This window comes from Pelodiscus sinensis, chromosome 11, assembly GCF_049634645.1.
Source record: "Pelodiscus sinensis isolate JC-2024 chromosome 11, ASM4963464v1, whole genome shotgun sequence".
Taxonomy (NCBI): Eukaryota; Metazoa; Chordata; order Testudines; family Trionychidae; genus Pelodiscus; species Pelodiscus sinensis.
This window is the reverse complement of record NC_134721.1, coordinates 23,794,309-23,820,160: the sequence shown is the minus strand read 5'-3', so window position 1 is coordinate 23,820,160 and position 25,852 is coordinate 23,794,309. Positions and strand designations below refer to the sequence as shown.

Genomic DNA, 25,852 nt, shown 5'->3' with positions numbered 1-25,852 from the left:
TCAGGAGAATGACAGGCCCTTGGTGCTTGCTAGAGCCAGGTGTAGCATGGACAGGTGTTGTGCAAGCTCTCAGCTCATGCCCTGCATCCAGAACTTTGCTCTCGCAGTCCCAGACTCCCCACTTGCTCTACACATACTCCTGTGGTATGCCCTGCAATTCAGAGAAGCTGAGTGCTGTACAAAACAAATAAAGATCATGTCCTTTCCTGCAGATCGTAGACTATCAGGGCCTGTTTCTGCAATTTTTACCCCCAGTGAGTAGTAGTTACTTATGTGAGCAGTCCTACTGCCTCCAATGGGACTCTGGAGCGACATGTTTGGAGTAAGGAATGCTGAATCAGGGCCCAAGTTAAACTGAACAGGAGGAGATAGGGACACACAGAGATGTGTGGGGAAGGCCAGTGATTTTTCAGAAGGGACTCGGGGGGGGGGGGGGGGGGGAGAGAACAGACTCAGGAGGGGTTCCAGACATGGGGCAGCATGAAAGAAGTCATAGAGATGAGTTCATTCATGCAGGTGGGTTGGGCAGAGAAGATGGTGTGGGTGTAAAAGATGTGGGAGCCAGCTTGCTCTTCCAGTCCTGCGTCTCTCTTGTACCCAGGGGTGTACGAAGGGGGATGCCTGTTTGGTGACAAAGGCAGACTTCTGCCATAGCCTAGCGGGAAATTGCTGGGTCTTGTGGGTTCTATGGGGTGCCTGTCATCAACTCAGTGACTCCCTCGCATAGGCCCCCTCACAGCTTGTAGGCTGTAATGGAATCTAATATTTGCTAAGGACGTCTCTTTCTTCCCGAGATACCATCTTAAAAGTAGCTTGGGGGATCTTAGGAAGTCAGAGGGAGCTGCTGTGCGTATGCAGATGCTGTTTCCATCAGCACAGATCATGTATATAATTTTCCTTTCCAGTGAATCTCACTTGTTCTGGATGTGCTCGTAATAGAACTCACTCCCTCCTTCCTTCCCTCGCCTCCCTGTGGCTTGCTCTGAATCCTTCTGTGACGGACTGGACTGGGTCTGGGCACAGCTGAGGGCGTCCGCTTAGGGCGAATTGCTCACACTCGGGGCTCCTCACAGCCCCAGACTAGAGACTCCACTACTTCCCTAGGTAACCCATTCCAATGCTTCACTACCCTCCTAGTGAAATAGTTTTTCCTAATATCCAACCTAAACCTCTCCCACCACAACTTGAGACCATTGCTCCTTGTTCTGCCATCCGTCACTACTGTTGATGGAAAGTGTTGATGAAAAGAGTTGATGGAAAGACTTCTGTTGCTTTGCTATGCTTGACCCAGGGCCTGGGACAGCAGGAAGAATCCCATAGGGAATGGAGCTGCCCCCTTCTACACTGAAGTGGTTTCTTGACGTTGTGAGCCACAGGTTCTCAGACTGGGCTCTGTTGAGCTGATTTTGTCCTAGTTGAGATTCCAGGAGAGAAACCTTCTACTCAGTGTAACCATATGGCCTGGTGACTCTCTTGTGGTTTCCAGAGGCTTCTTTGATTCACTAACCTCAACCCACTGTCCACACACTCCTGCCTGGTGCTTCTCTGCTGGGTGTATTTCTGTGCAAATTCAACCACGAGCTAATTTGCAAGTGACCCCAAAAGTAGAAGGAAAGCAGCCCAGCTGTGCTGTCACTTCGCAGGGGCCACAGGCCACAAGTGGAGGTTCTGGCCTCAGACCAAGGACTCGGTGCACTCCAATCAGTACTGCTCACTACCCCTTTCTTTGTCCAGGGCTTTGTGTTTATTAGGGTTGTTCTCGTAGTCTGCAGCCCTCACTGCTCTTTCTGTTGGCGGGGGATCTACTGTCATGTTGCACCCTAACCCATTGTGGCCCCCTTAGAAGTTCCAGGAAGACCTTAGAGATGGATTGTTTCATGAGCTCCTTGGGGAGCATATTTTTGCTCTTGTTTGTACAGCAGTTAGCATGGGGGAGTCCTGGTCTATCACTCGGGCTGCTAGGAACTGGAGTAATATAAATAAACCATCAGCATAATGCTCTGAGACTTTTAGGAAGGCAGGAGTGAGACTGGCTACTCTGTAAGTCTGTCTTTTGGTGGTTGCCCCCCCATGAACTCTGTCCCTTGGGGAAGAGTTGGGTTTTTTGCATAACTTGAGGTATTTTCCGAGTGTCTACACTCGTGTGACACCCGATTTCTCCACCTAGAGGAGATGGGAGAAATTGTTGGTGAATTTTAGGCATGGATAACATGGCAGTTGAGCTGGTCGGGGTTCTGCACCTGAATGTGAGTTTGTGTCATGGCTCCAACATAAATAGTTTCCAGCCCAGTTTGGTTGGTTGTGGAACAGGTGTGCGAGGGGACTTGCTGTCTGCCCTAGTGCCTAAAGTGTAAGGGACGGTGTGAGGGAGTTATCAGGAGTGATGAAAGCTTCTTAGCTGATAAGTGACGAGGAATTAAAAATGCCTGCCGGTGGGAAGCAGGAGAGAGACTGCACAGATGGCAGCATGCTGCCGAGCAACCTGCCACTGCATCGGGAACAGACAGTAATGACAAATGGACACTTCAGTATAAAACCCCAAACACACAGTGCAGCCTGACGTTGGGCAGAATGTGCCTCTCTCAAATGCACAGCAGGGACCTTGGGCGATTCCGTGTGCTCTGGCAACACCAGGGATCCAGCTGGGCCAGTTTGCAGTGACTCATTGAACCAGTAAGTTTTGCTGCTAGAGGCATCCCATCTCCAGAATCTCAGCTTCCATTATCTTCTCTCCGGCACTCGTAGCTATGAAAAACAACCTTCAGAACAGGAAGCAAGTGCAAACTAGTGCAGCGGTGTCTTGAGTCTGCAGGTTGCCTGAAAAGTTAGCTCTGGGAGAGATTTCAGCTTCCCCTATGTGTTTCAAAAGGTATTATTAATGCTAACACATGATCGTGATCATTTATGTTTCAAGGCTGCTAACTGTTTCACTGCTGTTGGAAGCATGAGGTAAAAGAGAGGGACAATCCAATATCAGTAATCAGCTTAATTTGCAGAAAAGAAGATAACGGTTAGATATTAGAAAAGTCTGTCTATAAAGATGGTTAAAAACTAGAGCAGGCTTTCTATTAAGGTTGTGGAGTCTCCATCATTGGAGGTTTTTAAGACCAGGTTGGACAAACACCTGTCAGAAAGAGCCTAGAGATACATAATGCTGCCGTAGCCTGGGGAGATAGACTAGATGACCTCTTGAGATCCCTTCCAAGCCTAAATTTCTATGATCCCAGTGATAAGCCTGGTATGACAATGTACATGATAATATGGTTTGTTCCATCTGGGTCTCAGTTGGGAGTCTTGAATGGGAGAAGCTTAGGCCACAAGTGGAGTTTAGTAGAGTAGAATCACTAGCCTGACCCATCTGACTCCTGGATTTGCCAAGGAAATATTGCTGAGTGGAGTGGAATTGAAATTGACTAGGATAGACCAGGGTAACAGGTACCAGAACTGTGTTTAACTGTGTTCTAGTTTAGGTTCCTTGATGCTCGTGTTGTAGCCACCCATATATTTTATATAGAGTTTGGCCAGCCAGTCCCTGTGAAGCTGTACACTTACTGTATACTAGGGATTAGGTAATAGTAATGACCATAATATAATTAAGTTTGACATCGTCATGGGGGAGGAGAATCCTAGCAAGGGGGAACAATGTCATGCAGAGCTCCAGGAAACAGCACTTTAAAAATGAGTCTTAGGTTAAAAAGAGCCTGAAGGTATAAATTAGGGAATGAAAACCCCTGGAGGCTGCTGAAGAATAGCTTATTAGAGTCACTAGAAATGTATCTTTTCCCTGGCAGATGAGGAGGAAGCCAAAGGGCTAGTGAGAGCCCAGCACGGCTATATAGTAAGTCCCACAAGTTCACTCAGTTCCCCTCAATTATAAGTGGGGATACTGGAGACTCAGCCCAGGGGAGGCTGTGAGAAGGGAGTGGAAGACGATTAGGTGCGCTCATGACATCTACAAGATAAATCAGACACACGCGCGGAGTAGGGATGTATGATCCCATTTAATTGGTTAACTGGTTAAATGTTACATTAAACCAGCTAATCAATGAAAGGAAGCACGTGTGGGGGAGGGAGAAAGCGTTCAGAAGTAGTTCCTATCTGCAGGGAGCCCATGTGGGTAGCCCTGTCCGCAGCCGGCCACCTGCAGGGCAGGAGCAGACCCCTACCTGCTGCAGGTGCGGAACTGCTCCAGCCCCCACTGGTTAACAGTTACCTGGAACTGGTAAGCCTCACCCTTACTGGTTAACTCCTTTTGCATCCGTAGCACACAGCAGGGCTGGAGTGCTCTGACCCCTGCAGGGGCTGAGCAGAGGTCATTGCCTCAAGTGCCTTGTAGGATCAAACCCCCAGTGTGGGACTTTCCCTCCCAACTCAGGAATGAGGGCAGCTCTAGCTGTCTGGAGGCCTTCAGCCATGATCTTAAAGCAGCAGTTCTCAACATATTTATTATTGGGGCCGCATGACGCAGACGTGGAGACAGAAACTCGGACAGACGCACACCGACCTGTGGGGCTGGCCAGCAGCACTGGACCCCAAAGCTTACAGGGCTGGATAGCAGCCACGGACCCCCAACTTCTCTGACCCCTCAACCTTGTGGGGCTGAGCGTTAGCCCCAGACTCCCAACTCCACAGGGCTGGACAGGGGCCCTGGATCCCTGCCACATAGTGGCTCTGGGACTCTTGACAGCATGGGGGGTTGGAGGAGGAGGGAGGGAGGGCAGCCCTGGGAGGGGGCGCAGCTCTGCCAACCCCAGACTCCCTCCTGCACAGGACTGATTGGCTGGCGGCTAACATCAGACCCCTGCTTTATAGGGCTGGGCAGCTGCCATGAAGCCCTTGATTGTAGGCCAGGCTGCATGTCCAGGCTTCCTACCCACAGCTGTCCCGGAGCTGGCTGGGCTGAGCTGCAGCACTGGAGCCCTGATTTTGTGAGGCCAAACAGCAGCCCTATACTCCAGACCTCCAACCGCCCAGCACCCCCAACCTTGCAGGGCCAGGTGGCAGCCCCAGAGCTTATGGGGCTAGGCAGCAGCCCCATATCTACCACCCTGTGGAGCCAGCCTGGAGTCCTAGGCCCCAACCCCAGCCACATGACTGCCCCAGAGCTTGCTGGGCTGACCTTAGGGCTGGCTGGGGACCCCGGACCCTAGAGTCCATGGGGCTGGGCAGCCTTTAACACACAGTTGGGCCACAGCTGTGTAGTAGTGGTGCCATGGGTTGAAAACCACTGTTAAAAGGATAGGAAGAAAAGAGTGATTAGCCTTGACGTTAACATGGGAAAAGGCTTGATGTAAGGTTGTGGACACTGGTCCCTTCCTGGAGGAGTCCTACTCCTTTCCCAGGGTGTGTACACATTCTCCAAGGTTTTTTCAGACTCGTTTTAAATGTCTCCAGTTTTGTGGGCATCAGAGACTCTGAAACAGCCTGAAAAATCTCAAAACTAGGAAATGTTTCTTCATGTTCTGCCTGTATTCGCCAGAGCTCCAGTTTATCCTCTTAATTTCTGCTTGTACCTGTGGGCCACCCAAACTAATTGCCCAGGGCTGCCCACAACATTTTGGCACCTGAGGCGGGGAGTTCAAATGACGCCCCCATGTCCCCTTTTCTCCTGCTTGCCTGTTATGTCTCTTGTGCCCTCTTTCCTCCAGCACAGCACTCCACCATCTCTGTGCATCTAGAGCAGAGAGAATACATATGCACCAGCAGCAGACAATGTTCTACACTCTGGGTCCTAGTGGTGCCCCCCCACAGTCTGGCACCTGAGGCGGCTGCCTCAGTTTGCCTCATGGTCAGGCCAGCCCTGTTAAATTGCCAGTCCTCTCTGATAGCAGATTTGCTTGCCTTCCCGTTTCTGCTTGAGGGAGGATAGGAGCAGTCCTTTTGCTTTGTTGTTTGTTGTTTTTTTTCCACTCTGCACCACCCCATCAAAGCTACTGGAGATAGGAGGCTACAGCTGTGCTTTTAAGTTGAATATCTGCAGCTGAAATAAAATTGCATATATTTGCATAAGGAGCATCTCAATTAACATATTTGTGGGTAAAGCAACAAGGGCTGTTCATTTGGAAGTGAAAACGTGAGCGAAACATGGAAATGACTTCAGCCCCTTTGCAAGCAGCTTAATTAAATATTTCCTTAGCGTGTGCACGTGGATTTAAAAAGCTACTGCTGTATATGTAATGGGGTGTGAAACTCTAGAGCAAAGAGCTCCAACCCTGTGGAGCCCCAGGTGTGTGGATTTGTACAGAAGCTGCCTGTACCTTGATCTGTCTGACCAGGCATCAGAGTCACGCTCACCAGCCTTGTGTTATCCCAGCACCTCTGAGGTGACAGCTCAGCCAGGGGGGAGAGGAATTCAACATGAGTCCTGAATTTGTTTGAGCCTCCTTTTTGGCAGGTGTCCTGTCTGTTTCCTTACATTGCAGATCTAGGCTCCTCCCCGCCAAGCCCCACAGGGTACACTGTCATGGAAGCCTGTTTTGTTCAGAGCTGGAGTTTAAGAGCAATCTTTCCACTCTAGGCAGTGCAACGGACTCATTCCTGCCAAGGGCCCCTTGTATGTAAGGGTGTGTCTGTGTTTTCATGTAATTGCCGGCGGTCCAGCTCTGCTCTAGTGGGGACAATGGCAGCAGGGCAAGCCCTTTGTTGAGGTAACACACCTTGTACTGTTGTTCATTTTTCTTTTTTTTTAAAGGGCAAGTTATTTCCTCCTCCTTGTTCTCTCCCCCTCTCTCCTGCTGCCAGTCTACCAACCAGCAGGCCGGGTTTAGTTCCCTGGGATGCTCTTGCTTCTTGAGAGCCTGGCTTGAGAGTCAGAGTCCTGGATTAAATTAGGGTCTGGTGGATTTGTGATAGCACCATGTCCTGATGGAGCCCTTTGAGAGGCAGCTGTTGTGGTGTCAAGACTCAAGTGGTGCAGGCCTGAACTGCACCTTCCCAGTGGAGATACCTACTCCCCATGCCTCTGCAGCAGTGAGGAGATTTGACCTATGAAGCAGTGATATGTGAGGCACTGTGTTGTTTGGTGTCACCGAGAGACTCCCCGTTCATTTATGAAGGTGCTTGCTCTGTGAGCTACTTGATAACCATGTTAATACCGGGTGGTGGCTTAGAGCTGGGATTCTGCCTGTGATATGTGAGATCGCCATTTGTATTAGAGATACTCTGCCAGCTCTTCCTGGGCCTGAAACAGGCCGTTCATGTGCTTGGGACCAGGCTTACGGAATGTACCTTATAAAAGGAGAGCGGCCTTGTCTAGACTAGGAGAATTGTTTTGGAAGAAGATGTTAACTGGCCCATTTTAAACCAGGGACTGTTTGAAAGTGTGTGAGCACTGAGCACGGACAGGGTTTAATGCCTTGGCAAACATGCTAGCTGAGTGTGATTAGCCCTCGGCCTGGTGAATATGCAGCAAGGCCAAAATACCACAGGTTAGTAGAATTTTTTCCAGGTGAGCAATCCTGGGAGGGTTTGTAATAGAGCCAAGGAAGCATCGACACATGGAGCAGGATCGAAAGCTAATATGAATCTAGCAGAGCTTGTTCTCCCCCACAGGATGCTCCAGCATGAGCACCCCCCCCCCCCCGCCCTAGCCCCTCTGTGTGGTATTTCACACTTAATCCCTGGGCACAGCCTCCCGGCCAAGGCCAGTGTGGATTATTACACCAGGCAAATGCTGTAGTGGGTGTGTCAGGGGGCCCTGTGTCATTCTGATGCTGCAGGCTTAGGGAGCTCCTCAGTTTCTCCAGGACTCACTGAGTGCTGAGGTAACACTTGGTCTCCTTTTTGCATCCAGCCCCGCTTGTGCTCAGTAAAGGCTTCCTGCCTGCCATGTCTCCATCCTTCCAAAGCTGCCCCTTTGCCAGGCGTCTCTGACAAAGGGACTTCGAAGTATAGGAGTGCAGCTCATGGGATCAAACAGTGGTGAACGTGGCCCTGGGGAGCTGCAGAGTGTCAGTGAGGTGTGGGGGAGCCACCAGGTCCTGCACCCCCGTCTGCAGCCAGATGTGGCTCTCAGCCAGCAGGTAGCACAGAAAGTTTACTGACTGGTTCACAGGGATACAGTGTAGAACAGACTTGTTGTTAGCACAGGAATCAGGAGCAGACAGTACAACCCATCTAGGGGAGAAGGGCCTTGGGCCCTGTTCCCCCATCCTGCTCCAAGCCCCCTTGAGGAACCCACCCCCAGCAATAGCTCCCTGTCTCCCACAGCCCCACCTTCCTGGGCAAAAGGTGTCTCCTGGTCACACCTCCTCCCAGACTCAGGTTACAGGGACCATTACATGATGGGCTGCACGCTTTCTCAGTGAGTCACAGCAATTCCCATCCCCATCTAGATAGTAGAGCAGTGTTCAGGGAAACAGGGAAACTGAGGCACACTCACAGGATTACTACAGGATAGTAGAAATCACATATAATATAGCAAACAGAGTGAATACAATCCCCACTTTGTCACACAGAGGAATGGGGGTGGGGTGTAGAGAGAGAGTGGTGCTCAACTAGAGAAAAGGGGGAAACAGACATGCAATCAGACAGAAGGAGACAGAGCACGGGGGAGGGAGGGATTGAGACGCACTAACAACCAGAACAGGGGGTGGGAAACACACTCACACACAGCCCAGTGAGTGATGAGGATGTGGGAGGGGGCCGATAGAGGGGGTCACACACATTGCATTGTGAGCAAGTGAAAGGCGCTACAGTCATGAAATGTTAATCTGACACAACCTTTGGCCAGTTATAATTTTCCTCGGAATGAATGCGCATTAATGCAAAGGGCTTTTCCTCCCTTCTGTGGAGGGGCCTTGTTCTGACTCTGTTTGCTGAAATTGCCTTTTATAAAACCCCAAATAAAGCACACAGAGTGTGCAATCCCGCCCCCTCATGAGCAGGCGGGAAGGGAAGGACTCAACGCTACAAGTTAGAGAGAGGGGTCACAGGTCCCCTGCCTTTGACCACATGGCATGTGTTGAGCACGAGGCTGGGGCAAGCGGAGGAGCCAGAGAGGGCTGTAAACTTTATTAACAGTCCCTGGAGTGGATGCTATGTTAGAATCCAGACTGACCCCATGGCCCAGACATGGGGAGTGGAGAGGTGACTGCCACAGAAGGGTCTTGTCTCCCCCCTGACTAAGCACTGTTCCAGGGCCCGAGGGTGGGGCTAAGGAGGTCTGTGCTGCAGATAGCAGGGTGGGTGGCACAGTAAGGGATGCGCTCCCCTCTGGCTGTGTGTTGCCTCCAAGGTGATGCTAGGTGGTTCTGTGCTGCACCAGATACAGCCTTGGGCTAAGATGTGAAATAGAGGCTCTGACTTTTCATGCTGATTAAAAATCCCGGGGCACTTTAAGCAAGAATCAGGATGTGAACACCTATCTGCTGGCAAAGATTTGACTGTGGGTAATTCCATTCTGCCTCCCTAAATCCCCTCTGCAGGTTTCACCTCTTGTCCTACATTATTGTCTGGTCTAATATTGCCATGGGCTGCCAAAGTAGCCCTCGAAGTGGCTGCATTTCTGCGGGTGGAGGAATGGTCCCTGTTGTGATCTGTAAGGTGCTTTGGGACCATACGAGATGGTGACTGCCTCACAGTTTTGGCTCTCTATCCCTACAGCTGCCTGTCCTGTGTGAATGGCTCCTTCCCATGCCACTGGTGTAAATATCGGCACATCTGCACCCACAACGCTGCTGACTGCTCCTTCCAGGAGGGGCGTGTCAACATGTCTGAGGTAAGGAGCCGTAACCCCCTCTCCCCCAAATCTCCAGGCACCTCCCATCTGCTCTGCTTTGTTTTTTGACATGAACTGTTTGCTGACTTGTGAGGGACAGATGCGTAGAGCTGCAATAGGGGAAAGGTGTTTTCTAAAGCTGACCATTCTTTGCCCCCCAAAATCTTCCTAAATCCGTGAAGGCCTCAGGCCTGTAGCCCCCCAGCCAGGGTTTGCTTTTGGTTTCTGTTGGCTGGACAGTGATGGATGTAGTTGTGGGCATTGTGTTGAGCTGCTTCCCTGCCTGTTTAGCCCACAGTGGCATCATCAGCTTGTCCTGATGCTCAGTCACTGTGCGAGCCATTAAGAGTGAGGCCTGGGGGGCAGTATGTCCATTACAAACCAGGTCACTGGTGCTTCTCCCCTCCCCCTGCCTTATCTTATCAAGGCAGCTGCAAACCCACTACCAAGTTAGAGAGTTTGTTAACCCTTCATGTGCTGTAGCTATTGGAGGCTCCCCAGTCATTTAATTCCAGTTACTTTGTGGAGTTTGAGACTTGTAGAGATTAGGCCAGATTTCCAGCTAGTCTCTTAAAACTTTGCAACCCCAGTGTGTACAGGCATAAATGAAGGTCACCCTGTCTATGTCTCACTATGAACAGCCATGGCCACAAATGGTGTGGGAAACTGGCTCATAAGACCTCCCCGGCCAATGTTCCCTCTAATCTTTTCCATCCATGTGCGGAATAATTTTGTGTGCACTGAAGCATGTGCAAATGTGTGCCACTAGTAAAAACTAAAAACCTAACAGTGTACATTCTGCTAATGAGCTGGGTAGCATTTGAATCTCTCCTGAGCGGCTGCACAAGTGCCCATCTTACAGGGAACACTGTCCCCAGTGCATTCCTTCAGGAGCTGGTCTGGCCAGCATATGCTTTGTTCAGGCTAGCTCCAGATGGCTCAAATGAAGGGCCTGCCTTTTGAAGTCATTGGTGATTTTTGGGTGTCCAACCTAAGGCCCTGTTACAGAGGCCTGATTTTCAGTATGAGAGCATCTGCCCTCTCCAAAGCAGGCCCCTTTAACGTGTCTCAGGTTGAGCACCCAGCAACACTAGTCACTTCTGAACACGTAGGCCAGAGCTCCCATTGCCTGTGGGAAATGTCCTATGACCCGCCAGCAGTAAGAGGAAATGAGGACTGCATGTGGTGTTGTGGTACCAGGGCTTGTGAAGCTACAAAACGTACGGTGAGACCATTGACTTCAGTGGAGTAAGGATTTCACTTGTGCTGTGTTATAGGCCCTTTCACAGGACTAAAGAGTTAATGCAGCTGGATTTAGCTCTGGATGGTGACCACAGGTCCTTCCTGCACATTCCTGCTGGGGCCCAGTGCATGCTTCCATCTGCAAATCCACATTGACGTTTCCACAGTGTCCTAGAGGTGGGGGTCAATGAAAATTTCCTTCCTGACCGCCTGTGGGGATGTGCAGATGCCCTGAAGCCAGCAGTCGAATCCCCCTTCCAATTCCAACATGCGTGGCTGCTGGCCTTGTTATCCTGTGTTGCTGGCTGCCCAGCCTGCTTTGGAGAGCCAGTGAGTAATGAGGGTTTCTCTCTCCCCGGGGGTGTCTGTGTTAGACCGAGTCCTGCGCTTGCTGTCACCCTCTGCTAAATTGGAAGAAAAGGGCTCCCTTAAAAAGCCATGTGTTAGGAGCGCTCTATTAAAAACTGCTACTTGCCTGGAATTGCTTCCCCTTGGCTGGTCCATCACGTCCCCTTTGCAGCTCAGTTTTGTTGGCGGTGACACTAACCCTTGCCATGCTGGAAGCTTTAGATTGAGTCGCCCAAGGCAAGGAAATGGCTGAGTGGTCAGAGCGGTGGCCTTGTAATGTGTGTGTTTCTGGGACTCTGTGAGCCCGAATGGGTGCTTTGCTGTGTTCCAAGTGAAAGACGCCCATAGGCTGGTGGCTGTTTTATTGCGGTTGAACTGCACTTGTTCATCTTGTCCAGCGTCTAACACTTACGCATCTGCATATTGCAGGGGGGAGGCCATGCCCTCTTCTGCAAGGGAGAGGCAGAGCCTAGCTGTGTTGAATTCCTGGGCTCAGGCAGAGTGTGTGGTTCTCTCTAGCTCCCTGATGGAGTAACACAGCCTGTGTCACTGTCACCACATAGGCTCAATATAGTTCCTAAGTCCACATTGGGACTGCAAGAGGAGACATGCTCGTGCTAGCTCTCGTCTGAGCTGTTGCACACAAAGTAGTAGTGTGGTTGTGGTACTGCAGGCAGCTGTGGGTGGTGGCACAGGCTAGCAGTTTGCTTACATTTTCATGGGGTTCAGACAGATTTGTACTCCGGGCGGCTAACACTGTGCTGCCACTGCACATGCTGCTGTGCCCAACTCCTCTTTCTCGTGCACAAGCTCCGAAGAGAGCTGGCATGAGTATGTCTGTGTGAACTGGGAACCACACCCCCTAGCTTGTTGTGTAGATGTAGCCAGCCCCCTGGTTTGCTGATACACCACAAGGAACAAGCCTTTGTAAACACCTGGGAGAGGTGGTGTCGATGTTGCTTTTAAAACAAGTGTGTTCCTGTCTGAGCCAAACTGTTTGTAAAGGCCTCATCTCCCACTCCCATCTGGGGCTGATCAGCTTAAAAGCAGCACTGCAGTGCATTATTGCCTTGGCTGGCTGCCCTCGAAGATCGATCTTCAGCTTGCATTTCCGTTGGATGGATCAGCGTTAGGCACAGAGGTTAGCCCGCCAAGAACCATCCTCTGCTGAAAGCTGGCTGAAAAATACACCTGTTCTTGGAGAGGCCTCTGGTTTGGAGGCGGAATTAGCTGTCCTCGGAAGTCAACCTTCCCATTTGCCTTCCTCCATCAGTCAGCAGAGAGGGCTGGAGATAGTGAGGCTTTCTGAGCACAATCCTTATCCTTGCTTTAGACGCAGTGTGTGTTGTCCTCCTTCCATCCAGACGCCTGTTAGGCGCTTTCACCTTTCTCTGCTGGGGCATGGTACCAAGAAAGGAGCAAGGGGCCTTCTTGAAGGGGATTGTTCAAATGTGTTTCTTCCTGGGGAAAGCATTTGGCAAAGTTGACCTCAGGCAGTTCTTTCCTGCCTTCCCACTAGTGGGGAGGCTGAGACCTGGTTAGAACTCATGTCACATCAGAGGTGCCAGACTAGGAGTGGGCCTAGGGAGGGAGAGGAAAGCTTATACCCTCTTGTGTATAAAAAAGCAGCAAAGTTGTTTTCTTCTCTCTGGGTTTATGAAATAGCAGCTGGCTCAGGGACATTCACCTCCCCAGGAGGGGCCACCTTCCTGTAGAACACAGTCAGCCCTCCTGTCTGCGAGAAGCGCTGAATCCATGAGAACATTGCCCCCCATTATCACTGGCCCCCACCTCACTTCACAGATTTATTTTCCCCATAGCCACTCCTCCTCCACAGTTCTCAGGTCTTCCCTCCTGTTCCCCCACACCCGAGATACTTGCTTCTTATCCAAAGCTGTCCCTCACATATACCCTTGGTTGGCCTTCCCCCTGCTGGCTGGTGAGTTTGTCAGTAGCCCACCCAATTGACTCCCTTGCCCCAGTCCAGTTCTGCTCCCTTGCTTAGGGTGAACAGAAGTTTCCTGTGAGAGAGCCCCCTCCCTATAACCGTTGGGAGCCTTTTCTCTTCTCTTGCTGCTGGTGTCTCTTGGGTGCCTAGCAAGGGGGCTATTGGTCGGTGTCCTGGGATGCTTGTGAGTTGGTTCCACCCCGTGGGTGGCTCGTGTGCAGCATTAGATGGATTCGGCTGCGAGTGCCAGTGCAGCCAAAGCACCCTCATTGGTATTTTTCATTTCCCTCGCGCTGCATCGGTTCTACCCTGACTCCTGTCGCTGCAGCCGCTCCAGGCTGACGAGCGTCTGCTCAGCATTGAATAGGTCAAGCTTCCAGCAATGAACAATTCATTTTTCTCCTCCCCCCCCTCTCTTTTGTCATTTCTGGGAGCCTGGGCCCTCCAGGAAGGAAGCGGAGAACTGGGCAATTACTCATCCAGAGCCCAGCCATCAGCAGCACAATTACTCTTGTGCAACGGCCACTTACGTGTGAAGGAGCGACTTTATTTATGATAGGCCAGATCCCACATGCCTTACTCATGCAAGTGGTGCATGGAAGTCAGTGGGCCTGATCCTGCTGTTCCATGAGCAAGGCAAGATGACCCGGCCTTGCATGCTTCAGAATGTCTCAGATACATGGTCTGGCATCAGTGAAGCTCAGTGAACACGGAGCCCAAAGTTGCTGTTTGCCGGAGCAGCTTGCACTTCAGAGCTCACATTTTTGGCCAGCTCCAAAATTGCATCTGCAAGCTGTACGGTCAGCATTGGGCGTGCTCAGCCTGTTAGAGGCATGACTCCATGTGTTGTGCACACACGTTAGCTGGGTTTGCATGTGCAAACCTTGGCAGGCAGAATTTTGGCACTACCGATCTAAAAGCATCTGGAAATACCCTCAGGCTCTTGTTTTGTGAGAGATGGGCTCTTCCCAGAGGCCAAAGCTTGAGACTTGGCACCCTCCAGCCTGGGTGAGAACAGGCCCTGGCTAAGCATTGTGGCTAGACTCAGGCAGGCCTGAGGCTTGGGATAGCTCAAATGAGACCACTTTCCCTTGGGATAGCCGAGCTGATCCTGTCAGGGGAGGGGAGGTACTGGCGGACTGTTTGCTTTCCCAGGCTACCCCTCCTGGCTGGGCCCAGCGTGGCCTGCCACTCTCCCTACAAAGCCTGTTTTCAAATGAGACACCTCCAGACAATGACCCTAACCAGCCCCGCGAGTGTGTAGAGATTGCTGTCGTCCTCCTTGGTGCTGGGCCATTGTCTGCAGGTCAGAGCAAGAACAGAGACTCGACCTGACCCCTGAATTTCTAGCCTTTTGTGGGCGTGCCTCTGCCTCTCCCTTGCGCTGGCAGAATTTCAGCTTGTCTGAGTGTGGCCAGTGAAGTAATGGCAACCTTTTCCTGCGCCCAGGCAGAGCCTTAACCCTTCCCTTGCTGGTTTTCTGCTTGCGCCTGCTGTGCTGTCATTGTCCAGTAAGGTCTCCTTGTAATCAAGGGCATGTTCTACCTGGGCCCATCTGGCACACTTCGCAGGGAGCAGTGCGTTCCCCTGGAGGCGCCTAGGCGCTGGCAGCGCACAAGATGTGGTCTGTGTGCGGATGTATGGAAGCTGGGCATCCCAGCACATGCTTGCTGGCTCATCAGAGCGGGCAGGAGGGATCGCAGGTTGGTAGGAGCCATCACTCATTGCACATGTCTATGTGATTGCCCAGGGTGTGCCTGTGAACAGCTAGCGCCCTGCGGATTTCTTGCTGCCCGTGAGAATTAAGCCCCTGTCCTGGGACTTGGAGTCCCTCGACTGTGGAGGCCCTGGTTTCCACATTGCGCTTTGGTCCCCTGGGCTTTCCCTAGAAATGCAGAGGGAGGGAAGGCAGTGGTGATAGGGGACGAGCAGGAGCACCCATCTCCTTCCCCTTTTCCCTCCTGGCTCCTAGGGGTGGCAGGGGAACAACTGGCAATTCAGACTGAACGATCTTCCAGTGCTGCTCTGTGGAGGCAGGGTCCTGTGTGCAGGGGAGCTAGCCATGAAATCCGTGAGGGCTGTGAGTGGCTTGTGCTCTGAAGGCTTCAGTGGTCTGTGCAGAGCTCCTGGGCTGAATGCAGCCAGCTTTTCCTCCGGGCCCAGGAGCAGGTGCTGCTCTGAGCTGTAGAGACCCGGTTGGGCTTTGAGGCATCCCTGAAGCACTGAAAAGACTCGCTGCTTCTCTGTTTTCCCCCAGAAAGGATCAAAGCCCGGGCGGGGGTAGATGGCCTTCCTTGGGAGCCTGGCAAGGCCCCTTTGGGTGGAAGGTGTAGTAAGGAGTGACTCTCCAATGTGACCAACCCACAAAGCAAGAAGCTGTGGCTGGCCGTGAGTTCAGGGTCTTCCCTGCTCCTCCAGACCTTATGACAGAGTTCAGAGCCTTACCTGCTGGACGATGCATCTGTACCCCTGCTACCAACTGCACCCACACCAGCAGGGCAAGCCAGCCCTGCCATGTGTCCAAACTGGGGATGCTAACTATCGGTTATTTTACTAGTTAAGTAGTCGATGGAATTTCCATCTACTACTTGACTAGTCAATAGGCAATTCCGGGGGCTCTTGTACATTTCAAAGGAGGAATGTGAAACTCTGCGTGCAGCCCGGGGCCAGCAGGAAGTCCCGCTGACTCCGGACTGCACGGAGCGGGCCAGCTTTGAAATGCGTGAGAGTCCCCAGTGGGTACTCAGAGTCCCCCACTGACACCGGGCTCCATGCTGCGCTGCCGATTTGAAATGCCATGCAGAGCCGGGGTCAGCTGGGGACTCCTCAGCTGATCCGGGCTCCTTGCGGGATTTCAGTGGAACGCAGGATAAGCTGGGGACCCCCCATCTGACCACAGTTCCACATGGCATTTCCCCAGAACCCGGGGTCAGCTGGGACTCCACAGCTGATCCTGGGTTCTGTGGAAATGCTGTACTGGACCCCGGGATCAGCTGGAGAGTTTCAAAGGAGTGGTGTTTCAAAGGGGCAGCACTGCACAGCTGATCCTGGGCTCAGCTGTTCAGCGCTGCCCCTTTGAAGTACCCCCTCTTCCCCTCCTTTGCTGCCTCTATCTGATAGGGGAGGGGGGATCAACTCATCGACTAGTCCTTAACATCCCTAGTCCAAACCAGCTTAGCCTCCCCATGTGACGCTCCTCGTAACCCAAACCCACTTCTCCTCGGCCACTGACCAGTGTTCCCTGTAAACTGAGCACTTGGGAGGCCGCCCAGGAGAGATTCAAATGCTGCCCAGCTGATTAGCAGAGCGCCCACAGCCGGCAGCATGTGTTTCTCTTGATGGTGCACATCCCCACGTGCCTCAGTGCACATAACAAAATGTATTCTGCACATGGATGGAAAAATTTGAGGGAACACTGACAGTGACATGCTCTCCCTGTCTGCTGCCAAAACCCCCTGCACTTCCACTTCCAAACCTTCCTGGGGTGGGAGGTCTGGTCACACTGGTGGCTGCTCTGTTCCTTCAAAAGGAAGATAGCAGGGGTACCAGTTTTTTTGTATGGGGAGCAAGGGTTGGGCCCTTGCAGTGAACTCGGTACAAACTCCACGGGGAACTTGGGGTGGGGTGGGTAAGTCTTTCTGTGCATTTCCCCCAGGGAAAACAGTGGCTGCCAGATTCCCAGCAGCTCCAGTGTGCTGGGAGCTGAGAACCTGGCATGGCTGAGTCTGGTTCCTTACAGTGTACTGTCCTGTTAACAGGGGTAGGTGGGCATGGGTCTGTGACAGGCACTACTTTGGGATGCAGGGTAGAACTGTGCATATCCCACAGCCATTCCCCTGCCAATGAGAATGGATTCATCCACTGATGGAATCAGTTGGGAGAGAAGAGAGTCCACGGGGGGGGGGGGGGGAGAGGAGAGGAGAGGGTGGGGACAGATGGAGGGTGAGAAGAGTGTATGGAAGCTGAGGGACAGGGAGAAGCGGCCAGATGGAGGGGAAGAGAGAGGGTCAGAATGGCCGAGAGATGGAGAGATACAGACAGAGGCCTCCGTGTGGGAGGCAGGGCAGGGGTGCAGTTGGCAGCTGGAGCAGGTTCTGCCTCATAGCCAATTGCTGCGCTGCCTGTAGAGTTGAGGAGACTCCAGCCACGGTTGCCATCCACTCCTGTCCCAGCGGTTGGTCTCTGTCTGGACCGCGCGTGGTCACGTGACGGACTGTCCGTGGCATGCCACGGCTCCATGACGAGCTGCTTGGAAAACAGGCCTTGAAGGCTGGGGGAGCTTTGTGGAAAATTTTGAATTTTCTTTGAAAAAGTAACATTTTGGGATTTGTAGTTTTTAATGAAAAGTCTCCCCGGTGTGGAGGGAAGCAGACATGGCCACCCGTTGCCCAGAAGTCCTCGGGGAAAAACGGAAAGATTTTGACCAACCCAACTCTCCGCCCGCCCTGCTCCTCGGTGGTGAAGTCGGGAAGGGGGAGCCAGAAGGGCACGGGGAGCTTTGTGGGCTATATGCAGTCTGCCTGCCCAGCATGACAGGAATTAACTGAGCGCCAGGCAAGTTTCATCAGTCCTTTGAATTGGTGCTCCAAAGTTGCTGTGGCAGGGTTGTTAAAATCCTCTGGCCACCACACGGGGAGGGCTGGGTAGAGAGTTGCAGCCACCCCCTCCCTCCCCCAGGAAACCTCATTACGCAATTTGGCTGGACTGAGGGGGCCTGCGGCTCACTAGAAAGGGCTCCCAGCACCAGGTGCTTCCTGTTTTGGAGCCGGGTGAGATTTTTGCTGGATGAGACGCATCTCCCAGCAGATGCAGAGCATGTGACATAGCTGGCGGATTCGGCTCCTTCAGCAAAACAGGAGTGTGCGTGTGCATGTTTGAGAGCATTAACTCTGTGTGTGCGTGTGCACATGTATGTGAGAGAGCAAGCGCATCCGTGGGTCTGCGTAAGGAAGAATTAATTGTGTGTTTGTGTAAGCGAGTGTGACCATCATCTGTGTGCGTGTGCACCGGGGTGGGGGCATTCTCCATTGCACGCTCACGTGCCTGAGCAAGGGGGGTGACAGGACAGCTGGCAGGGTAGGGAGCTCCAGCAATTCGCTCACGCAGTTACTCAGCAGAGGCTGCAGGGAGCACAAGCAAGTTGTTTAAGGGCCAGAGAATTGCTGGTGCAGGTGGGAGAGGGTCTTCAGGGGGGCGCTAGGTCTGAGAGCAGTGGGCGTGTTGAGCAGCTCAGGGAGGCCGTTCCATGCCTAGGGAGAGGGTGCACCCGTGGCTGTGGGAGGAACAGACGTAGGCACCCCGGGCTGGCTTGGGGGGGATAGGAGAAGGATGGGTATGCAGGGAGGGGCAGTTAAATGAACGTGTGGAGCAGGGCATCCCCCTGGGGACTGGTATATCCTCTGTCTCCTGATGGCTGGGGGAGGAGCTACAGCCTTGTGAGTGAAATATGGTGTATTTGGGCTGCCTGTAAACTAGAGCCCTAAATGAGACTCTCTTCCATCACCAGGGAATGAGATCTAGAGCCTGGACATTTGCAGGTCATTGCACAAGTCACTTTCCTTCTCTGTCTCACTCCCAACTCCGCACAACAGAGATTATAAAAGCTGCTGGTGGTGGCAAGGATCAGGGAGCACAACCCCCGCCCTGGAGCCCCACTGCTCAGCGCTCTGAAAAGCAGGTGGTTCAGTGTTAGGGATATAAAATCACATTTAATTGTTTAATCGGTTAAACTTTATTTAACCAGTTAACCAATTAAAGAAGTTGGGGGGGGGGGGGGGAGGACAGCTCCCACCCAGCTGGAGCAAGCCCTGCCTGCGATTGGTGTGCCTGGGCTTGCCATGGACAGGGGTTGCTCCAGACCCTGCAAGCAGCCCCCTGCATGAAGCAGGCGGGGAGCTGCTCCAGCCCTCACGGGTTAACCGGAACCAGTACAACGGGTAAGGCTTACCCATTAACCTCTCAGTCAGGGTCCTGGGAAGGAACCAAGCCTGCCCTGGCCTGAGGGACCCCATGGCAAGTCGGCCTGGTTCTTCTCTCACTGTGGTGGTGTCTGCTGACCTGGGGCTGCAGGGCTGTGTCTGTCAAGTGTTCCTGGGGGCTCGTGGGAGGTGCTGGGGCAGCGGGCTGGGAATAGCTTTCCTGGCTGTTACGGCACCTCAGGCATTGCTATTCCTGCCTCCAGTTCCCGCCCCACTTACTGGAATTGCTGTCACTGTGTCAGGCGAGAGCTGTGAGGGATGCGTGTGGGGAATGGGCTGATCCGTCCTGTCCCCACCAGGGTGGCCAGGAGAGGCTGCTGCAGATCCCTGTGCAAAGTGCCGTTTCTGTTCTTGGACTGATTTGGTTCAAAACATGTTGTTCTCTCTCCCCTATTTAAAGGTGGTGTTGCTAAGAGTAGCTGCCCCCGGGCACTAGTCCCCAGCCGGGCCCTGCAAGGCTGGCCTGGGGATTGCATCAGGCTATTGTTGCCGAAGGGAGGCCCTTTGGGAATCCCAAGCTGTTATTCTGCCCAGACCCATTTATTTTTGCTCTTTGCCCTCTCTCCTGGGCCTTGCAAGCCACCAGGGAGGATCACCAGAGAGCAGCCTGAGTCTTGAAACGGGATGCTATGAAAAGGTTCATTTTGTATTCGTGTGACCCTGACACCCCTCTCCACCCCCCGCCCCCCTGAGAGCTGCTGCAGGAGGCTGGCAAGGTGAAGTTCTGTCTCATGTGCTAGCTGCCGGCTTGCTCCACTATTAATCCAGCTCCTGGTGCAGCTGTGACCTGTCCCTCGTGCGAGACACCCTCCTTTCCAGTACGGGGCTTGTGCCGTGGATGTGGTCACCAATCAGTGCCCCCTACCCCACTCATGCCAGTTTTAAGCCCCTCTTGTCTAGAAATGGCTTTCTGCGGACCCCATGACTGAGTGCTTCTCCTTTGCAAGGGCTGCACTGGATTCCTAGGGCAGACCTGCTGGGAGAGTTGGAGCCAGCGCCGTGGCTTATTCAAAGGGCCTCATGGGCCAGCTGGGCTAGGCTCTCTGTAGCTTAGGATTCATGGGGGCTGTTCAAGGGACAAACTGGGAGGCAGGATTTTCCTTCTGCTGGAATAGCAGGGCTCTGTTCGTAGCAAGCTGTGGAGCTTCACTCGGGCGGTCACGGATGGGTTGGTGTTTAGTCTCCCTTCTCTGTTTTCCAAATAGTCCTGCAGCCTTCAAAGAGCCTTCCTTCCCTTGGCCTGTGGCTTACTTGTCCTTTGCTCAGCTGGGTCTAGTGGCCTGACCGGCTCAGAAGTGTAAGGCATGTGGGATCCCCACGTCTGTGCTGTATCAATGCCAAGGGTGCTGTACAGCGTGTGACAGCTGAGTGGTGTGTGGCGCTGACTGCATGTTGCGCATGCTGGCTGGGTCCCACTGAGCAGAGCCCTCTAGGGCTGGGAGCATGGGGGTGCCATTGATGAGCTCTAAAACCACTCTGCTCTTTTTCTTGGGTGGGTAATGCACTGGAGAGAGGGGGGAGGAGAGGGGAAGGCTGTCCCTCTTGCAGAACTTGCTGCAAAATCTGCCCCTTGCCACAGAAATGTATTCCAGGAACTCGGCTTTCCTAACGCGCCGTGTTTTTCGAAATATGTCCAAATGTGAACTTATGGCTACTGATGCAGCGACATTTGAAACAGTAGGTCTGAGAAGGGTAACCTGAGAGAGTTCGCCTCGGTGTGTTAACCCTGAAACCTAATGATAACACCTTACGTAACAAAACCTACTTCGCTGATGATTATTTTACCAGACGTGCAGCTAACATGTTCATACAATAACTGCAAGCTGATTCCCACACTCTGCCTGCCGGCTCAACAGCTGTAATACAGTGCCTTATGTTTGCTCAACTGTATCCTGCTGCCCCTTAAAAATAGCAAATGACAGGGCTGGGGGGAACGGATGCAACATTGGGGCTGAATGATGTGAGGACATTGACATTGTCCCTTTTCTGTATTAATCCAAAGATGCTACAGATCTTCCAGCTTGCCGATTTGGGGTGCAGGGGAAAGCAGGGGGCTGTGCTGCAGAGGTAGGTCCTGCATGCTGCAGAGTATGCAGAACCTTGGTCAAAGCAGCCGTGAAGCCCTGCTCTCACACAGGGCAGGATCCTGCCCTTGCAGCTGTGTTCTGCCTCTCATGGTTTTTCCTGGCCCTTCAAGGTGGGTGTTTTTCAGTAGGGTCTGGAGTATCTCTGCCTGTGGTGACGTCATTCAGTGTTAGGGGGTTTCAGGGCCTTGTCTCACTAGTTCATGGCCTGCTGTTTGTTCTTCCTGCAGGACTGCCCGCAGATTCTGCCCTCTACTCAGATCTACATCCCTGTGGGTGTGGTGAAGCCCATCACTCTGACGGCCAAGAACCTGCCACAACCACAGTCCGGCCAGCGCAACTACGAATGTATCTTCCACATCCCCGGCAGTGCCACCCGTGTCACCGCTCTGCGCTTCAACAGCACCAGTATCCAGTGCCAGAACACCTCGGTGAGTCCACGGCCCCTGCCCTGCCAGGCCTGGCTACTCCTCCATCACAGAGCGAAGGTGTGAACACCATTCATGCCTGTGGAGTGTCTGAGACACCTCCCGCAACGCTTCTCCAGACAGAATGTGTTTTGGTGCCAGGTCGTTCCTCTCCGCTTGCCCCACAGACTCCATTGAGTAAAGGCCACCCCAGCTGCCTTGCTTTCCCTGACTGGTTTTTGTCTCTCCCATGCCTGATTGGCAGGTGGAAAATGTAGGTTTGTGGGGTCTTGGGGGAGATCCTCCAGCTCCTTGTGCTCTGTCTGCCTGCCCCCCTCTTCCCTCAGTCTCTGACTTTTCCTTTCCCAGTCTCTTTCCCCTCCTAGCTGCAATGGGAGATTGCTTGGTGGAATTATTCCATGCAGAATCAACACCCCTCCCTCCTCTGCTGTGCAGCCAAAGGGACCCCAGGGGGGACCCGCCTAGGCTTTATGAACATTTCCAGGGAAATTTGCTAATGAAAGCCAAAGAAAGTAGCCTGGGTTGGAGCCAGCTGGGCTGCAGTTGGAGATCTGCTCCTGCTCTCCTCCTTCCCTATTTGCACTTGGTTTCCCCTTACGCAGGGCGCCTGATCCCACGTTACCAGTGGAACAGAGTTAATTGCTTGCTGCATGCAGCATTGCACTCACTCACACGTGCTCACACATGTCCAGTCACACTTGCCCTGCCCGTTTGGCTGCTGCCCATCTATTCTGGGCTGCCATACACAGCTCTGCCGATGGCGCTCAGTCCTGACCTGCAGCCCCCGCGACTACTCCAGTCCTGAGCTCTTACACACATCTCTAGCAGCACCCCTTGAACTGCCCTCCAGCTGCTCTACTTTTCCATTCCTGAGCTGCCCCACACTGCTCTGCCAACACCCCTCTTCCCTGCTCAGCCAGCTTCCTCTCCCCAGTCCTGCTGATGCTTTTCCTGGCCAGCTCCTATTCTTCCACCAGTGCTCTCTCTGTCTAGACCTCCAGCATCCCAGTGTCCGCACAATCCCCTCTGCCGATGCACATTCCTACCCCCCTTTGCTGGCTCTCTGCCCCCCTCCGGATGGGATGAAGAGGAGAATGGTTTTGACAGCCAGGCCATGTGATCCCTCTGCATGCCCCATGCTGCTGTGTGCCTCAGCTGCACGCTGAGCCTGCAACCAGACAGATCTAAAGTACCAATCCTTCCTTCACCTCTAGGGAATGCTGCTACTGCGGGTCCTCTGCTGACCTGCTGCTGGGTCTGTACCAACCTTTCCTCAGCAGCATGAAAGGGACCCATCCCCTCTCTCACTCTCTTTAATCCTTTCAAAATTTATTTTCCGTCCCTCGCATCATGAAACTCGTTGGCAGCCCAGCGCGAGCTGCACTCCCCGCTGTCCCTTCCTTCAGCTGCACAAGTGACATTTGGAAGCTATTGAAAAGCTGCTGGTTGTTTGAGACAGCCTTTCCTGCTCCCCCTCGCAGGTCTTGCTGGGGGTGGGGGAGGTGGACTGGCCTGGAGAACATCGCAGTGTCCCTCTGCGTCCCCTCCCACCCCGAAAGTTTGGGTTTGGGAAAGGGAGGTTGGCAAAGAGGACTCTTTACCCATATTGTATGTCATGTTTGGGGGAGAGGAGATGCTCTCCATGTTGGTGGACCTGCTACTTACTATGTCCTGCGCTGGCTGGTGGGCAGCAGGGCAGCTGCACCCCTCCTTGGATAGCTCCAAGGCTGGAGGGCAAGAACTTGTCCCAGCAGTATAAAGTGTCTGCATCGTTTTTCTGGTAGCGAGATGACTGGAGTCTTGGACCAAGGGGCCTGCAGGGAAACTCCTGGGAAGAAACCATGCAAGGGAGAAAACAGGCTAAGATCTAGGTTCCGTATGTTAATGGGAAAGGGGAGGGGACAGTTACCCAGTGTCCATGTGCTGGGCTCAGGCTAGGCATGCAGCTATGGGAATGGCGTGAAGTCCCACACCGAGGTGTATGAGTGCAGGAGAGGCGCAGATGTGGGGCGGGGGTAAGCAGCAAGGGGAGCTGTACTTGGAAGATGCCACGGTCTTGTTTTTGTGAGAGACCAAGAGAGCCTTCCACACAGAGATGTGGCTGTGAATGGGAGCTACAAACGGGCTGTAGAGAGCAGGGCTGGATTTCCCATTAAGCACAGTAGGCATGTATCTAAGGGTGCCTAAAAATTCAAATTTTGCCCCTCGCGGGGCCTGGCAGGGGTGTGTGGCTGGGAGTGGGACTGGCTGACAGGGAGACAGCCCCACGCAGCCCTGCTGGGGTGCTCCTCACTCAGCCCAGTGGATAATCACACCCCAGTGGGGCTGGTGAGTGCAGCTGAGGGGCAAAGCTTAGGAAAATGGATCTCAGGGATTTGGGGAGGGGGTGCTGAGCAGTGAGGAGTATGGAATGGCAGAGGGGGATGGGGAGATCGTGTGTGTCTTGGGGCACTGAACAGCAGAGGGTCTGTGTGAAGGATTGGGAGTGGGGGAATCTATGGGTGGAGGGTTGTGGAGTGGCAGCATGCCTAAAAGTGGCAGGGTATGTCCCCTCCCCCAGCAGTTAGCAGCTTTGAGCTGCTGTGAGTGGCAGGGGCACACTACAGCTAATAGCCATGGTGTGATGGTGGGGGGGGGTGTTGAAGCCCCGGTGCTTAGGGACACTCAGGATGTAAATCCCGCCCTGCTAGAGAGAGTGCTGTCCAGATTCTCAAGGGGTCACTGGCTCCTTCAGATCAGTTTCATGGTGGGGAGATCACCCACATTCCATCCTGCCTCCCCCTGTCTCCTGTGGTGCTCGACAGGCTGCTCATGCCTAACAAGCCTTAAATCCCACCTCCCAGACACTGAGCCCAGAGTCCAGGTCTCAGCTGGCAGCTGGACGAGGTTTGGGGGCCCAGAGGCTCTGGGGAGCTTCTGCGGGTGAGGCCGAGTTGCCTGGACTGTATTTGGGAGAAGAGAGGAAGCCAATGCAGAGCTGGAGCAGCCTGATCAGGCTCCACCTTGCCCATCCCCTGTGGGGCTGGTGCAGGATTGTCCTCCACTAAGGCGTAGCCCGGTAGAGAGAGGGAAGCTGCCTCAGGTTCCATCTCATCTGCCCCCTTGGGCTCAGTCTGGTTTCCAGGACTCCTTGTAGCCCAGTTTTAAATGACTCAGCACAAACGGAACGAGGAAGTCCATGCTGGATGGGGGTGTGGGTGCGTGAGATCAGGCTGCTGCCCCTCGCCCCCAGCAAGGGAGGCCTGAGCTGGGCGCTCGTTCCTGTCCCGCCGATACCTCTGCTTCTCCGTCTCCATCAGAGTCTGGTAAAAGATTCTTCCGAGGTCAGTGGAACGAGGTCAGTGGAACGAACGGCCATTTCCCCAGCAGGAGGCCAATTACACAAAATACCTGCTCAGCCATTTGAGGCTGTTACTGCAGCACACACGGGCTCCTGGATGTGGCCTAATCGCATCCCAACTGCCAGTGCTCACAAGGCTTGAAATGGGGTTGATTAGGAGGCTGGGGGATTCGGCAGCCTGGCGGTGGGAGTGCTTTGGAGGAGCCATTTGTCAGCTGCACAAGAGGAGGAATGGGGATTCCTAGTCCCTGCAGGACAGCCAGGCTGCACGGACTGTGCCAGCCACCTCCACTGGCAGGTGGCCCTGCAGCATGGCAGCATGATGCCTCTTTGGGGAAAGAGAGTGCAGACGCAGCCAGTGCTCTATAGCCCCTGATCCCACAGTTGCTTATTTATGGGCTAAGTTTTACCCATGTGCGTAGGCCTGGTAAGGTCAATAGGGTTACTCCCACTGACCTGAGTGTTGGCAAAATCCGGACCCGCATCACAGCCGTCCTTTGCTGGACCCACATACAGAACCCATATCCTTTACTGGTCTGCCAGTTACCCAGAGTCCTTGGGGTGTTTCCCAAGAGCAGCCAGGCAGAGCTGGGTCCTTGCCTTTGTGCTCCCCAGGAGGGCAGAGCAGCTTTGTGTCCCCATCCCCCCCGAGTGCTCCAGTACCTGCGAGAGGCCTGGCAGGGTTTGCTCTCCACGGAGTGGAAGAGAAGGAAGCCAGGCAGCAAATGTGAAAGCAGAAGCATGGAGGTGGTGGGCGTCGGTGATC

The 25,852-nt window shown here is 53.4% G+C and overlaps 1 protein-coding gene across 7 annotated transcripts in view; it reads left to right on the top strand.

Moving 5' to 3' along the window:
• Positions 1–25,852, top strand: part of PLXNA1 (plexin A1) — a 356,246-nt gene that overhangs the window by 229,894 nt on the left and 100,500 nt on the right. For all 7 annotated transcript variants that reach the window (XM_075938786.1, XM_075938783.1, XM_075938782.1 and 4 more), the window contains 2 exons: positions 9,604–9,718; positions 21,549–21,749. In XM_075938786.1, the coding sequence (XP_075794901.1) occupies positions 9,604–9,718; positions 21,549–21,749 (316 nt within the window). The remainder of the gene's footprint in view (positions 1–9,603; positions 9,719–21,548; positions 21,750–25,852) is intronic.